The sequence below is a fragment of the Eumetopias jubatus genome, unplaced genomic scaffold, assembly GCF_037043125.1.
Source record: "Eumetopias jubatus isolate StellerSeaLion01/CBP00866 unplaced genomic scaffold, mEumJub1_p1.0 scaffold_3, whole genome shotgun sequence".
NCBI lineage: Eukaryota > Metazoa > Chordata > Mammalia > Carnivora > Otariidae > Eumetopias > Eumetopias jubatus.
In genome coordinates, this window is record NW_028274809.1 from 190,925,863 (window position 1) to 190,942,234 (window position 16,372).

At 46.1% G+C, this 16,372-nt stretch overlaps 1 protein-coding gene across 1 annotated transcript in view; it reads left to right on the top strand.

The window, feature by feature from the left end:
- Positions 1-16,372, top strand: part of MYO16 (myosin XVI) — a 441,479-nt gene that overhangs the window by 339,521 nt on the left and 85,586 nt on the right. The window contains exon 27 of the mRNA XM_028087376.2: positions 5,046-5,148. Within this exon, the coding sequence (XP_027943177.2) occupies positions 5,046-5,148 (103 nt within the window). The remainder of the gene's footprint in view (positions 1-5,045; positions 5,149-16,372) is intronic.

Here is a 16,372-nt window from a genome sequence, read left to right on the forward strand (position 1 = left end):
ATGCCCGGTGGTGTGTGTGTGTTGAGGAGAGTTCTTGTACTTGAATCCTTGCTTTCGAGAGAGTACTTAATGACTAGCGTGCAGGTTGGAGAATTTTTCGGTAACTGTGCTGGAAGTCGCCATGAAACCCCAGGCTTCATCAAGTATTGGCCATCTGGGCTGTGGGCAGGCTGGAGGAAGGGAAGTTGAAAGTCGGCAGACGCGTTCAGAAGGGAAGCGAGACACAGGGTTCGGTTTCGGCCTCGGGGACACACGAGGACCCAGCACGAGGACATCTCCCAGACGGTTCGTGCAGTCCTGGCCAGGAGGCAGCGGCTCGTGACAGGCGAAACGGACCCCAGCGGAGCGACTGGCAACCGGCAAGCAGTGACTCTGTTTCGGGGTGCTGGCTGATGCTGTGCATCCTCTCGGGGCTCCAGCAGAATCTGCCTACGGTCCCCCTCCGTGGCGAGGACCACCGCCCTTGGGTTTGAGCAGCTACTCTCCCTGGGGCGCTCCGTCTCCGCGGATGTCGCTTCTGTCCTCCAGCTTCGCAGGTGCCGCTCCCCTCCCCCCTGCATCCACGTCCAGCCATCAGGAAACCCTGCCGTGTTGGTGGCTGACCATGGACCTGAGGCATCTGGCTCCTCCGGAGAGTCTCCCGGGCTGTCCACTTCACATGCCCACACCCGGGCCTGCAGCTTCCCTGACTCTTCTGGAGTCAAATGGTAGTCTGCTCAAACCACCATGCCCCGGGGCTCTCAGAGTCAAAGCCCGAGTGCTTAGAGTGACCTGCGAGGTCACACCCTTACCTGTGAATCTGTCCCCAGCACCTTCCCTCTGCCTGCTCAGGCTCCAGCCACATTGGCTGCCTGCTCAGCTCCAGCCACATTGGCTGCCTGGTATGGCTCACACAGGTGCACATGACCCCACTCAGGGCTTGTGGGTCTGCGTTCCCTCAACTGGGATTCCCGATCCCCGGAGGCTCCGCAGCTTCATTCCCTGCCGTCAGATACGTAGTCTCAGTGAAACCTTTCCTGCCCCGTTTTTCTCCATCTCTCTCACTATATCTGACTTCCTTCCTCATTTATGTTTCTATTCTTTCTGTCTCTATCATAGGATGTGAGGATTTTTATCTGATTTGTCCCCTGCTGCATTCCATGTGCGTATTTTGTACTCAGTCAATATTGCCATTCGTATTGGTTGACTGATTGAATGAGCCCAAATGAATGAGCCCTGGCACCCGGATCCTGGACATGGAATTGGATCCCAATCATTCCCTGCAACCCAGACCGGGACAGGGCAACAGTGGCTGTTTAGCAGACTTGACACGACATCTTAGAGTCAGTTGATCTGTCTCAGACACGGGCAGGTGCCAGCCTGAATACAGAGACCTTCGGTGGGTCGAGGTGACCTGCTCTTGGGCGACAGAGGCTAAGAGGGTGTAGGGAATGGAAGCTTCAAAGCCCCGTGTCCAAGTCACACCTGTGCTCAGCACCCGTGCGCTGCCCCGGGCTCATTATTAGCCCTCGGTCTCGGGTTGGAGTTTCTGTGAGAGCCTGTGTTAGCTCAGTGATCGACTTGTGACACCACCTACAGATGACACTCACATTCCAAATAACAAGATGTTTTTAATTACACTAAAATAGAGTACCTCACTCTGTCTGAGATGATGTGTTTGTCTTTTCAGTTGAAATGTCAGAATTATACCATTTTAGGTGTCACAAGAACAATATAAAATGAGGGGAAAAAAGCACCCAGTGTAAGATCTTTGTTCTGACTTGTTAATACTGTATTCAGATACTTGAATTATGTCAATTCAGTTCTCAGTGATAATTAGCAGAGCTACAGAATGAGACAATTGTAAGAGAATAAAAAGATAATTTGAGTGATTTCATTTCATTGTGTGACTCTGGCTAAATGGTAGGAACATGCTGGCTTCCCTGAGCGCTTGAATGAGTCTGTATTTCATTCTGAGCTTGAGTTTACCATCAGAGGCCCTGTCACCCAAAGGTCAGAGAACCTAGAATTCTTATCTCTGCATGTCCAGCGTGCTGCTGATGATGTTGAGTGTTAACCTTTTCTGTTTCTCATGCTCCCGCCCTTCCTTTTCCGCTCTAGAGCCATCTGGGGCTGGGGGCTTGTTGGTTCCTGCCTCAACCATGTCAGCGCACGGGTGCTGAGCACAGGTATGACTGGACACGGGACTTTGAAGCTTCCAGAGAGAGACTGTCTCTGGGGTCACCTGGTCCTGGGTTCAAATCCCTACTCAGCCACTATTACCATCTCTCTCGGTGTCCTGGGGCTGTCCTAACAAAGCACCACAAACCGGGGGACTTCAAGCAACAGAAATGCACTCTTTCATAGTTCTTCAGCCTGGGAATCCCAAGTGAAGGTGTCAGCAGGACTCTGTCCCTCTGAGACTCTTGAGTAGAATCCTTTGTGGCCTCTGTCCAGCTTCCGGTGTGGTCGGTCACCCTTGGTGCTCCTTGGCTCGAAGCCCACTCCCTCCGCCTCTGTCTCCCTCATCATGCCATGTTCTCCTTGTGTGTCCCTGTCTGTACGTGGCATTCCCTCTTCCTAGACGGACGCCAACCATATTGGACCAGGGCCCACCTTAATGAGCTCATGTTAACGGCATGATATCTGCACAGACTACTTTCAAAGAAAGTCATGTCCACTTATCTTTTGGGGGGGGTGGAATGCGATTCAACCCATAAAATAATCTGTTTGAATTTGGGCAAGTGCCTTGATTTCTGTGACCGTCAGCTTTCTCACTGTTGAAAGATTGCCATGCAGGACTCCTGCATCTGGGAGGAGTATGAAAAGCCCATGCTCCTGTTCAGTGCCTGACAAATGTCACTTTCCACATCCCGCTCCCCCCGCCCTGCCTTCCCCCAGCCCGGTTTCTTGGTCTCCCATCACTTATTAGTACTTGCTGCATGCAAAGGTAATCCAGCAGACCGTGGAATGCACAGAGATGGTCCATCCCCTGGGGAAGCTCACCCACTTTGAGGAATCATAGAAATTAGACTTGTGCTTTTAATACAATACAGAATTCATGTCACATCCTGAAAACGCATGCAGACAGAACTGAGAGGGGGTATTCCTTGTAAAGTGGCCGGCCAAGGGTCTCGAAGCAATTCTCTGTAAAGTTAGACCCCGAGGCTGTGTTTAGGTCCCCCATCCGGTTTCTCGCGTATTCAGACCCACTGTGCAAGTCCATCACCTGTCACCTTTGAACCACTGAGACATTATAAACCATAATCTGGTCTGCTCACTGATGTGTGTATGTCATACACCCACATTTCTGGAGGGTCCACCCCACTGGCCTCTGCGTATGATACTCCTGGTTCCGGCGCTTCACACACACTCACACACACACACACACACTCACACACACACACACACACACACTCACACACACTCACACACACACACACACACCATTCTACCCATTCTCTCTGTTCCCTTCTACCCTGAAGACACCCTTGTCTCTTCTGCAGCAACCACACACTAAGACCAGTAGAAAAGATAGATACCAAGTCCAGTGCTTACTGGGTAAGAAATCACATTCTTGCCTCTTGTAAAAAAAAAAAAAAAATCACTAAATACTTCCGTATTCCACAGATCATTTCAGTCCATTTGGTGTAATCAAAATGATGAGCAAGATTTTTCATATCCTTGCCTCTGACACTATAATTTTTATGTTCAGTCTTGGCTACCTGTAGTCTTACACCCTCCTGTACCCTGAGTTTGATTCTTGAGCAAAAATCTGTGTATGAGAAGGAAGGGTTGTGGCTGATGTTGATGTATCTCGTTTGTCTGACGTGTGGCTACCAAGATTAGGGTCATTCTCAGCCCAGGACGACCAACAGGCTGAGTGCTCAGTGATAATGCTAAGGATGCAAAAAAGGAAATAAATGTCTGCTATTGAAAAATTCAAAATAGGTGTCTTTTCTCAGTGTGCGTTCTGTGCCTTGCCCACGGTGCTGGGCACCTCCCCGCGGGGTGCCCCGCTCTGGTGTGGTGGTCAGGGGGACTCACGCCCAGTCCTCTCCCGGCTGCTCGGAGGGAGCCTGGCCGATAAACACGTGGAGGCAGCGAGCTCCCTTCCTTGCTCTAGGGAAGCAAAGAACTCATCTTAGAAGTTGCCAAATTTGCTGCAACAAACTTTAGATGGAAACCTAAGACATTTTACAGAAAGTCACAGAGAACTTAAGTGATTTACCTTTGGGCATTAAATTCCCAGAGCAGCTCAATGTGGGAATCATAAACACAGTGCAACTAAAAGCAATTGCACAAATCCTTGCTTGTTTCTTCTCTGTCCCTCTTCCTCCTCCTTCTTCTAATGCAGTTTCACCTCTATGTCAGGCTAAATACCGTGCATGCAAGGGAAATTTTATATAGATTTTTTTAAGTGGCTGATAGAATTTTGAAGGGCATTTAAAAAAAATCCATAGGAAACCATTATATTGCCATGGATTTCAGCTAGGGAATGGCAGTGAATTATTCAGAGGAACTTTCAAATAAATAAATAAATAAATGTCCTTCTAGAAGATTTAAAATTCTCAATATGTAACATAATGGGAAGAAGCTACTCTAGCTCTCACTTAAAAATTCTGGACGTTTCGATGCTCATTTATTATAGGTTGTAACTTTCACTTTCACTTTCAAATGGTCATAAGGAATTCTAAGATTCCTTAGAAGGTATATTTTTAAGAGCATTCTAAAATTTACATGAAAACCGTGAGTTTTCCTTCTCTTCAGTTTTCTTTTGTTAAATGGTTTCCATTAATCCATGATAATAGCATTAAAGATACATTAAAGGATTGAAATATCTATTTGGCTCATTTTAGAAATCATTCTCCATGTCACAGAAGAGGGTTACCTCACGGTTGGACAATGTTAAGTGCACAGCAGATGGAGATTTGGGGGCTTGGAGGCTCAAGTAGGGATTGGGGAAGATTAAAGAAACAGTGTGAAAGAGACGACCCTGTCGAACAGAAGAAGCATTTGCTTGACAAACTCAGTCATGGCTTTTGTGTTCCTGCTGCTTTTCCCAGGTACAAGCCATTGGCCCATATGCTCCCGGGTGAGAAGCAGCTGCTGTCTGCCGGGGAGAAATGTCGCCTTGTTCTCCAGCGGTGCAAACTGCAAGGCTGGAAGGTGAGTGACCAGCAAGCGACGAACACACGGGCTCAGGAGGTCAACAAGCGAGCTGAGTCACGGTGGGTGCTAGCAGCCTCCCTGGCAAAAATGTCGATGTGTTTGGTAAGACGAGACACTAAGCGTAGTCCCTGGAAACACATCAGTCTTTCTGACGTTCCCCTTGTCGGGGCTTGGTGGCAGACCCGTGAGGGGGGCCAAGGGGCTCCTTGAATGGTGTGGACGAGGAGCTCGTGAAGCCGCACTGTTGGCCTGTGTGTCCGTCATCTTTGTCATTCAGGCTTTCTGAGGGGGCTAAAGGAGAGCAGATGAGGGTGTTGGTTTCTTGGCCCCTCGCTGGGAGGTGGTCTTTGTTCTTCAGACCCACTCCCCAGCTCATCCAGGGCTGTGTAACCCCGTTTGCTGCTTCTCAGCTGCACACACGGGAAAGGTGACTGTCCCTCCCACCTCACTCCGTGACAAAAGCTTCACCGCTGGAAATGCTCATTCTTTCCTGTGGCCCCCTGGTTGGCAGAGTCCAGGGGCCTGCAGGAGAGAGAGCTCCTCCTTCCAGAAGGAAGAACTAATGTGAGACAGAATAGCCTGGGGGGGCTCCCCAGAAACAGTGGGGTACAGTTCTGATTTTGTTCAGCACCTGGAACAGCATCAGAATGCCATGCATGACTAGTGTGGGGAACAGGAGGTTTGAAGCTTTTGAAAGCATTTGAAAAGTTCGCAGTGACTCAAGAATGGGAAACAGAATAAAGCCCCAGACACCAGGAGTCCCTGGACGTTTCTGGCCATAAAGCAACAGAACAGAGCATGGCAGCTAATCGCTTTGGTAAAACCTACCAATCACCAAAAAGCCACCAGAAATGTCAGGTTGAAAAGCAGTGGGGCATCTCCAAGAGACAATGTAAGAGAACAGATGAGGCCAAAGACGAGAGCTTCCCTTCCGATGGTTCAGAACTGCTGGATGTGTGTGCTGGTGCCCACCATGGGCGACACAGGCAGGGACTGCAGGGCTGACGTTGGCACCCCATGCACCTGCTGCGAAGGACATGGAATCTGGAACGTCAGACCAATGACTGATGGCTTCATTGTCTGTACCACCCAGTCTCTCTCTTTATCATCATCTTGACCTTTCCTTTGTTTTCAACTAATAATGGGATGAGCTTTAAATAGTCTGAAGGGGGAGGCGCATGCGGCTGTAGGGGTCATGGGTGCACATCCGTGCCCAGAGGCTGGAATAGGAAGGGAATGCGGGGGTGTCACTAATATGGGACGGTGTCCGCTCAGCACTCTGGAGCTGGGGTCACAGACAGAACGGTTAAACAGACTCACAGGAAGCTGAAGTCATCTCGACTCAGTCATTGCCAGAATTTTTAAGTAAGTCTTTTGGTAATAGTTGTTCCTGAATACAGAACTCTGAGATTTTCTTGTTGTATTTTTTTTCCCTTTAAAGAATACTCACAGAGGGGCCCCTGGGCTGCTCAGTTGGTTAAGCGTCCGACTCTTGGTTTCGGCTCAGATCGTGATTCTCAGGGTCATGAGATCGAGCCCCTCATCCTGCTCCGCTCAGCACAGAGTCGGCTTGAGATTCTCTCTCTGCCCCTCCTGCTCATGCTCTTTCTCTCTCTCAAAAAAAAAAAAAAAAAAAAAGGATATTCACAGCTAAGGATAATAGGGCTTTATTAATGCTGAATGGAGGCTTGAGTTGTAGAGAAAAGGTGAGGGCATCTGGAACATTCTTCCCCCAGCAGGGGGGCGGTTCCTGTGCTTCCTGCACAGTGTGTGAGGTGCATCAGTCCCCCGATGCCTGTGCACAGAGCACGGGGTTCCACACGGGGGCACCAGGGAGGCATTTCATGCCCCCGGGCAGCCACCATTCCTTCTGTACCTCTGCGTGTGCTGGGATACTGCTCGACATCGCAGCAGGGGATGGGATGACATTGGAACACACACCGGAACTTTGAAGAAGTGCATCAAAATAAAAAATGGGAACAGGTTCCCATTTCATTGCCCTGGTGTATTTTCCTCGCTCCTTCACTCCCCAGAGGAGACTAAAAATAGGGGACAAAAGAAATAAATAAATCCATTTATTCGCTGCATGTTTTGCTTGTGTGTTCCATAGTGAATCGTTCAGAAAGACTGCTTTCTTCAGCTTCTCCAAAATGTAACTTCTCGTATACTTTATACTGTAAGACAAATCATTGACTTCATAGAAATAAAGCCTATTCATATTACACTTTTTTGCTAGATAAGAGAGCAAAAGCATTTTTAATTAATTAATTTAGAGAGAGAAAGAGAGAAGGGCAGAGCAGAGGGAGAGAGAATCTTAAGCCGACTCCATGCCCACGGCAGAGCCCCATGCTGGGCTCGATCTCATGACCTGAGCTGGAATCAAGAGCCATGGGTTTAACCCACTGAGCCACCCAGGCAACCCAGCAAAAGACTGTTTAAACATCATTTATTCCTGACCTGGAAAGTCAGGCTCGTCCATTTCAAAAGCAAAGCGTTTGTTTGAAATGTGTTGGTAGTTGCAGGAAGAGTTGCTATGATTCTCCTCCGGCTGGTTAATCAGGACAAATCGAACGCGAAGCTGTTGAAGCAACAGTAAGATCCTAATGGATGGCTCTTGTTTTTGTAGCATGATTCCCAAAGTGCTGAGAGTCACGATGTATGTTTCTATTAAGCAGTCAGTGTTCGTCCTTTGGCTCTGAATGGTTAACAGGAATTAATAGTCATTCTTTTCCATTTTTTTAAGAGCAGTGCGAGGAGACAGCAGGGATCGGGGCCATCTTTTGCTGTGTGAAACTGCGTGGAGTGTTAGCTGGAAATTCAATTATCTTACCTAAAAATATGATGATCTTCTTATTGTCTCTCTGATGGGTCCTGGAGCTGTTCATAGTGTGAGCTTCCCGCTCCTTTATGTAAACCAGACTCTGTGCAGGGAAGCCTCTGAGGCGTCAGCAGGGGGTCCTAGCCCCACTTTCTCCCACTTTTGTACATTGTAGCGACTCCGCGGCCTCTCCTGTTTCAGATGCAGAGAGAGACGTCTCCCCTTCGGTGCTCTTGGGTTTGTTTCAGGATCCACCCGTGCTATTTTTTTCTCCCTGTAGTTTGGGTCTGGAGTCAGTGTGTGAGGCACTGGAAATTTTAATATTTTATACATGATGATTCCTCTCATCTACAGAATGTGTTACTATTCAGAGCTTTGGCTTTATTTGATTTAAACCTAATAACAACTATACACGGAAAAAGGAAAGCCGGCAGGGTGAACGGTAATGACCTCATTTGAGATATGAGGAAATGGAGTCTTGCAGATCGGCATACTGATCAAGATATTAGGTGTGGTTAATGTTTAGTTTCAGTGGAAAGGTCGCTTTGCTGATACCGGCATCTACGTCTTGCTATGCTGTTCTTTCCACTGCATTTAACTCGATCTATATCTTGTAATGTAACCATCTGAAGCCCTTTTATTCGGATTGCAGAACTTGAAAGGCATAGATTCTGCATCATAGTGTGAGCTTTGATCAAAGGCACTTACAGCTTCTTTTATTAGTCTGAGCAGATTGCTTCTTGGAGTGGGTGTCTTCTTATGTTGATAATTCACCTGGTGGAGGAAGGAGAGTCACGCTGACTACGTCCCGTTGCAGGCGGGTTCTGACCCCAGGCCTGCTTACCCAGACCGTCCGCCGGTGACCCTTAAGTAGCACAGCTCTTTTGGACTCCCCTTCCTAACTGCATCTTGGGAAGAAAAGGAGGAGACGGAGAAAAGAGAGAGCAAGAAAAGGAGGAGAGGATGGAGAGGAAGATCTGGAATCAAGTGAGGATTCTCAGGAAGGGTTTGACTCTAATCCGTCGTAGACGGAGCTGCTGCTCGGGCCATCCCCAGGCAGCCCCAGGGGCGGGAGACAATTCGGGGTGACGTTCCTGGAGATGGATTCAAGGTAACTCTGGCTTCCAGCTCACGGCTTGAGCGAAGGCGGGCTGAGAATAGTCATAGTAAGCCGTTTTGGTAAATCCCCAGTCTGCAGGATGCCAGGCTTCGCTCCCTGCCGTATTCTGACTTTCCAGCGTTCCCCGCATCTCCAGAACACTTGCTCCCTCCTTTCTGCTCTGTTCTCATCCCTCAGGTCGCACATCTTCTATAAGGTTGCTGATGGTCTCCCCATCACTGGGGATTTGCGTGCGCCGACTTTTTCCCCATGTCCCCAGGACAGGGGGTTAGAGGAGGAGGCCCAGTAGATGGTAGCAGAAAAGTCTTGGTCCCTAAGAAGCTGCCAAACCGTATATTTTATACGGATACATGGATGTTTAAGAATGCTTATGATCTGGAATAATTCACCACAAAAACCTGAGAGTGGTAATATCTAGGGCATTGTTTCGAGATGATAGTAAAACAGAAGTGTAGCCTGTCTCCATGATTAGAAGATCAATGTGTTCATAAATTACTTCTGTAATTGAGAATTATTTTTAAAATTTGTTACCGCCCTATAAGTACAATTTAAATAGAATATTGTAGGGTCAAATTAATTATTTTAAGCATTTATGAAAAAGACCTGTTAAGCGCACTGACTCTGTTTTGCTCTAAAGCATTTTCGCCTTCAAGTAACAAGTCCTTCTTACTGGTGGTTTCTTGTTCATGTTTACAATTAAATGATACGTTTTAAAAAATTTGGTGGCCTAGTCAGAGCCTCATCCTTATTTCATGGCAGATTTACGCCAGTTGTTCGAGGAGGAATGGAAGGTTCTGGAGGTAATCTGAGTAGATTCAATATGACTGACTTCCAGTACTTTTGTGGGAGCCCCTTGTTATATCTTCCAGGATCTCCGTTTTCTGTGTCTCACCAGATACAGTTTTCTTGATGAAACAGAGTCTTCAGATTACTTCATTTGTGGAAAAAAATACAAAGAGTTTGAATTAAGTCATAGTTTGCAAACAAGTTGCGTGGAGCCGCGAGTTATTAACCTTCTGTTGTTTGTTTTTAACAATTATTCAGATATCTGCTCTACCTAAACATGTACATTTTTATTTCAGTCCTACTTTCAGGCGCCTTTGAAAACAATCCCTCCAAAACTCTGCACATTTAATCAACCACTTTCTGCCCTGATTTCCCCACGCCACAGAGAAGTGACTGGCAGGCACTTAGGCTCATGTGGAACATGCTTGTTTTTCTATGTTATGTCATTTATGTAAAGTGAAAACTTTTGAAACTACTAATTCTAAGTGGAAAAATAAATGGTATAATCTGATTTTCACACATTTTATATGAATCAACTGGTTATAGGATGATTTTTTTCTGTGTAGTTATTTGAATGCTATATTCATTTTAGAGCCATCTGGTGGGATGACGAAGGGAGAAACAAATCTGTCAGAGTCAGTCCGGGCGCTGCCAGGGGCGCCGTTTCCCAACACAGACGCTCGGAGCGCAGGGAAAGTCAGCGCTGGGGAATGGCTGGCCCCCCTTTGGGAAAGCTTCCGCAGTGAAGTTTCACTGTCCTTTCAAACAGATTCTGAGGAGTTTAGAAAGTTCTGTGGAAAGGCAGAGAAGAGAGTCCTGTGAGGTGAGGCTCCCTTGAAGCAGGGGCTCACGATAACTGTTGCTGGAAACTGTGGAAGGAGAAGTTGAGAGAATTTGACATGGCGCCAGGATGAGAAGGCAGACCCAGGGAGACTTCCGGGGACTTCCTCAAGACTAGACAGACAGGAAGTGAGAAACAGAACCGAAACTTAAGCTTCTCCCAACTGGCCACACGATGTGATAGTTACTCTCTCCCGTGTGTGCCCATGTGTGGGCACGTGTGAGCACACGTGTGTGTGAGTGTGTGTGTGTGTGTGTGTGTGTGTGTGTGTGTGACAGAGAGGGAGAGAGGGACGGAGATCCTGAAAGAAATTACAAGGGGCCTTCACAAAAGACAAACCCCAGATCCTAATGAAATACACTTTTCCTATTTGTGTTTGTTCACCAACAAAAAAATTACAAGAATTACTTTCTTTACCATCATTTTCTAATGTGATTTTCACGGGATGGCCTAGATTTCATGGCGCGTCTCCGTAAAATATATGATCTTTGAAGGAGCCACTCTTACAGTGCTGAGAATCGCAAGATTAACATTTTACCATAACATTAAATAAAATCAGTTGGACAAAGGATTTATTATTTCATTAATCTAAAATAGTACAGTAGAGAAAAGATAATAAAAGTAAGAGCAAGAAACTGTTAAAGTTTTAAGCACCTTCCACTTTTTTTACATCTTCTAAGACAAGACAATGGTATTAGAGCCCTTGGCTCTTATTAGCACAATAAATTAATGGTTTATAACCTTTGTTTTATTACTCAAGGAGCACTTCATAAATCAGCTGTAAGTACAGGCTAGAAAATAGCCTATAAAATTATTCTTTCTCTCACATCCCTTCCCTTTCTCTAGAATTATTAATGTTGGCGGTAATACACGTTAGGGATCTCAGTGTATCTCTTGGTACCATGTGCATTGTAAACTGAGGGTTACTATATCTGTGCACATATAGCGATTTCCTTTTTTCTCTTTCACTCGACACATACACACACATATATATTATGAACACATTTTTGTTATGCAAGTAGTATTTATTCTTGATAAGAAATTTGAAAAATAGTGAAATTTAAAGAAGAAAATACAGATCACCCATCACTGAACTACCCAGAGATAAATACTCCAAAGTTTGCGGGTGTATTCACTGACTCAGCTTTTAAAAATAATATTACAAAGTCTGATTCCTGGTCAATGTATCTCTCTCCTCTTTCACTCTGAACTCTATTAAGGAAAAATATTATGTCTTCTTTTTACATATATATATTCTCATGTGTGTGTGTGTGTGTGTGTGTGTGTGTGTGTGTGTGTGTGTTTCACTATTACATTCCGTACAGGGTCTGGCACATGGTAGACACCGAACATGTATTTGTTGAATGAATGAACAAACCTACTTATTATCACGTTTTCTCTTTGGAAATGAAGGTAGCCTTCCTGACACGTATGATAGCTTCTTCATATCATTCCTCTCAGCTTTCTTGCACAAAGGCTTAGTATAATATCTGGCTTAATAATTGCTAAGGGAAAAGTAGCTGTGCCTATTCCTAATCCAGCTCTCATCTCTTAGAAGTCTAGTTCCTTTCCTCTAGCTCCGGACGTATTGGTAGATTGAATCAACAAGCATTTATTGAGCACCATCTATGTCACTGAAGTCACACAAGGCGATATGGTGCAACGTGAAGGCAAAATGTCATGGCTGTCTTCCACAGGTTTGCAGGCTAGCAGGGTCAAGAGAGAAAGGGGGAACCGCAGTAAACTAATGAGGAAGACAGGTTGGGACCCACACTGGGAAGGAACCCACAAGGACTCTGGTTTAGGGAGGCATGTGTCATGAAGAACAACAGTGGCTTGTGATCCTCCAGAGCGCAGCTCTCCTGGACAGCAGTTGACAATTGCTTGACAGCTACTAAAGAGTGCTGGTTCTGTCCGTGCCTCATGCAGTGTTCCATCTTGTGTATATCCGTTTGCCCCCATTTCCAGGATTATTTAGTCCTGCAGCAAGCCTTTAGTAAGTACCTATTGTATGCCACAAACCCTGTAATAGCAAAGGGTTTTTTCGCAGATCAGGAACCAGGTCCACCCTTTGGAGACACCCACTCACCACCTTGAGAACGGGGCTTAGTGGGAAGCAGGGGCCAAGCCCATGGGACCTTGGTTGCATCAAAACACCACGTTCTCTTTTAAGTTCACTGTGAAGCCATCGATAAGCTTCAAAGAGGGTGGTGACATGACCTGATTTATGCTTTAAACATGAACAGATGTGTTGCCGGACATTAAGAACAGCCCCAGGAAGCCAACGAACAGGGAGGTGCAGCAACAGTGATGGGCGGGGCAAGGACAGCAGGGGCAGGGAAGGGGCAGGAGATGACTCACAGTGGTCTTCAGTAGATGGGCCTAGCAAATCACTTGAAGAGTGGAATCTCTTTGAAAACCGACATTATTAACAAGTGCGAATGCGAATGTGCCGCACAAAATATGGGCGGATCTCGAGACGATGGAGACCCCTGGCCCTCTAGGAGTTGAAAGCAGAGACGGTTCACAAAAAAAAATAAATGTAGATGAATCTCAGAGAAAACAGGAACACCCCATGCAACAGATATTTGGAAAATTAGGAATGCGATGTAAGTATCTTTTTTTAATATCTAAAAATGCTCTTCGGGAGGAACGATATAAGAACCTGCGCCCAGGATGAAGCACCATGAGGATTCCTAGTTTTAGAAGTAAAGCAAACCTCAGAAGACACACATGGCAGTGACTTGGCGGACACTGGTTGGGGAGGGCCCCTGCGTGTGTGTGTGTGTGTGTGCATGTGCGCGCGCACGTGCACGGGCCTCAGGCAGGACAGCAGGCTGTGATCGTGCGTTTGCTGCCGTTAATCATTTATAGCATACACATACCATGAGGCAGGTAATTTTTATTCATAGTATCAAGGCCATTTTGTTAAAAACAAAGACTGATGGTGCTCCTTTGATGAATGCATCCACTTCTCCATGCACTCTCCTTTCTGATTCTGAAACTGATGAGCTTTGTGTGGGTTTGGCTTTGGTTTGCTTTTCCCGATGTGTGACTTTGAGCTGAAGAGGTTGACTTTCGTCAGTGCTCTTGACCACATCGATATGATTTCTGGAATGAAGCAATGTGCAGAATCACATAGTGAGTTATTCACCAGTCAGCTCAGAATAGGAGTTTTTGTTCATCTCTGCTTGTTGTACAGGTCATACTGTTCTAGGTGAGAGTAATTAATTTTCTTAACCTGTAATTATATGTAATTCAAGCTGAACCACCTTCCTCAAATACCGGAAGATGTGGTACTCTGTTCAGTGTGTGTGGCTGTAATTATCTTCTCTGTGTTGAAGTTAAACTTCAAGAATAGTCTATTTATAACAAAGAGAACTTGTATTTTAGTATAAACGTATCCTCTGAGGATGTTTAAAAATACATTTAGAGCCAGGCTGAACATTAGAATATTTCCATTTGGTAGTTTTTCAAAGCTACCATGAAAATGTAAAGTATTGAAATATTAATAATAAAATGTGCACACATAAAATAATGCCCATCCTTAGAAATTGAATGAATCAAGAAGCAAATAGGGGAAATATGTTAATTCAGCCTGAAGAAGAAGAATTTTACTTAAACGGTTGTTTTACTGAGTTTCTTGAAAGGATAGACCATATTCTATTCATCCTTGTGGTCCTAGAGCCTGGCAAGGTGTCTGGTATCAGCCCCTGGAAATGTTGGGATGGATGGAGGGATGGATGGATGGATGGACGGATGGATGGATGGATGGATGGATGGAGGGACGGATGGAGGGATGGAGGGACGGAGGGAGGGACGGATGGACGGACGGACAGACGGACGGACGGAGGGATGGAGGGATGGAGGGAGGGATGGAGGGATAGAGGGATGGAGGGATGGATGGACGGATGGACGGATGGATGGAGGGATGGAGGGATAGAGGGATGGAGGGATGGATGGAGGGATGGAGGGATAGAGGGATGGAGGGATGGATGGACGGATGGACGGATGGATGGAGGGATGGAGGGAGGGAGGGATGGATGGATGGATGGATGAATGGATGGATGCATGGATGGATGGATGGATGCATGGATGCATGGATGGATGGAGGGATGGATGCATGGATGGATGGAGGGATGGATGGATGCATGGATGGATGGATGGATGGATGCATGGATGGAGGGATGGATGGATGGATGGATGGATGGATGCATGGATGGATGGAGGGATGGATGCATGGATGGATGGAGGGATGGATGCATGGATGGATGCATGGATGGATGCATGGATGCATGGATGCATGGATGGATGGAGGGATGGATGCATGGATGGATGGAGGGATGGATGGAGGGATGGATGGATGGATGGATGGTTGGATGCATGGATGAATGGATGGATGGATGGATGCATGGATGGATGGATGGATGGATGGATGCATGGATGCACGGATGGATGCATGGATGGATGCATGGATGGATGGAGGGATGGATGGATGGATGGATGCATGGATGGATGCATGGATGGATGGAGGGATGGATGGATGGATGGATGGAGGGATGGATGGATGGATGGATGCATGGATGGATGGATGGAGGGATGGATGGATGGATGGATGGATGGAGGGATGGATGCATGGATGGATGGAGGGATGGATGGATGGATGGATGGAGGGATGGAGGGATGGATGGATGGATGGATGCATGGATGGATGGATGGATGGATGGATGGATGCATGGATGGATGGATGGAGGGATGGATGGATGGATGGATGGAGGGATGGATGGATGGATGGATGCATGGATGGATGCATGGATGGATGCATGGATGCATGGATGGACAGACTAGTGGATGGGTGGATGAATAGAGGGATCGATGGGTGGGTGCATGATTGGATGGAGGAGTGGATGGGTGGATGGAAGGATGGATGAATGATTAAATAGATGGAGAGGACAGACCATTGATAGGATAGATGGATGAATAAATATGAGACAGGAAAATCAGGAAAGCCATAAAATACAGTGCACCCGAGAGTATGTGAAAATGACACAGAACCAGGAATGAGTGCAGGACTGTTCATGGTGGGCCTATGGAAGTGTTGGGGTTTGGAGGTGTTTCTGTTTGGAAGAGATTACCTGGTAAACACAGAAAGTGCTTTGCATGGTAAAAGAAGAAAGAACCGTGCTTTAAAGGAACACAGTGACATTCTCAGATCAGCAGGAAGGAAAACAAGGCTGATGGGAGAGTGATGCAGACATCAAAACACATAAAAGAAAAAGTGTGTTGTTCAGAATCTTGTCAAGAAAGCAGTTTAAAACTGGGAACAGACCTACTTTGGTCGGGCATGTTAAGAGATACCAGGCGTATTTTTGGAGTGCCAAAATGCATCAAAAGCGGTCATCAGTGAATGATGACCGCTTTTGATGCAACTATAACATGAGATATCTTGTCTTTAAATGAGAAGTATTTATTAGAATAATGCTTATGTTTTTGAAGTAAGGGATATTAACATTTTCAAGGATTAATTCTTTGTCAATAATAATGAAAATAAAACATTTTTGCAGCAAAAAATAAACATTCACCATAAAGTATTATTAAATGTATGGTAATTATTAATAAAGATATTTCAATAATTTTAACAGAGAGAGGGACAGTA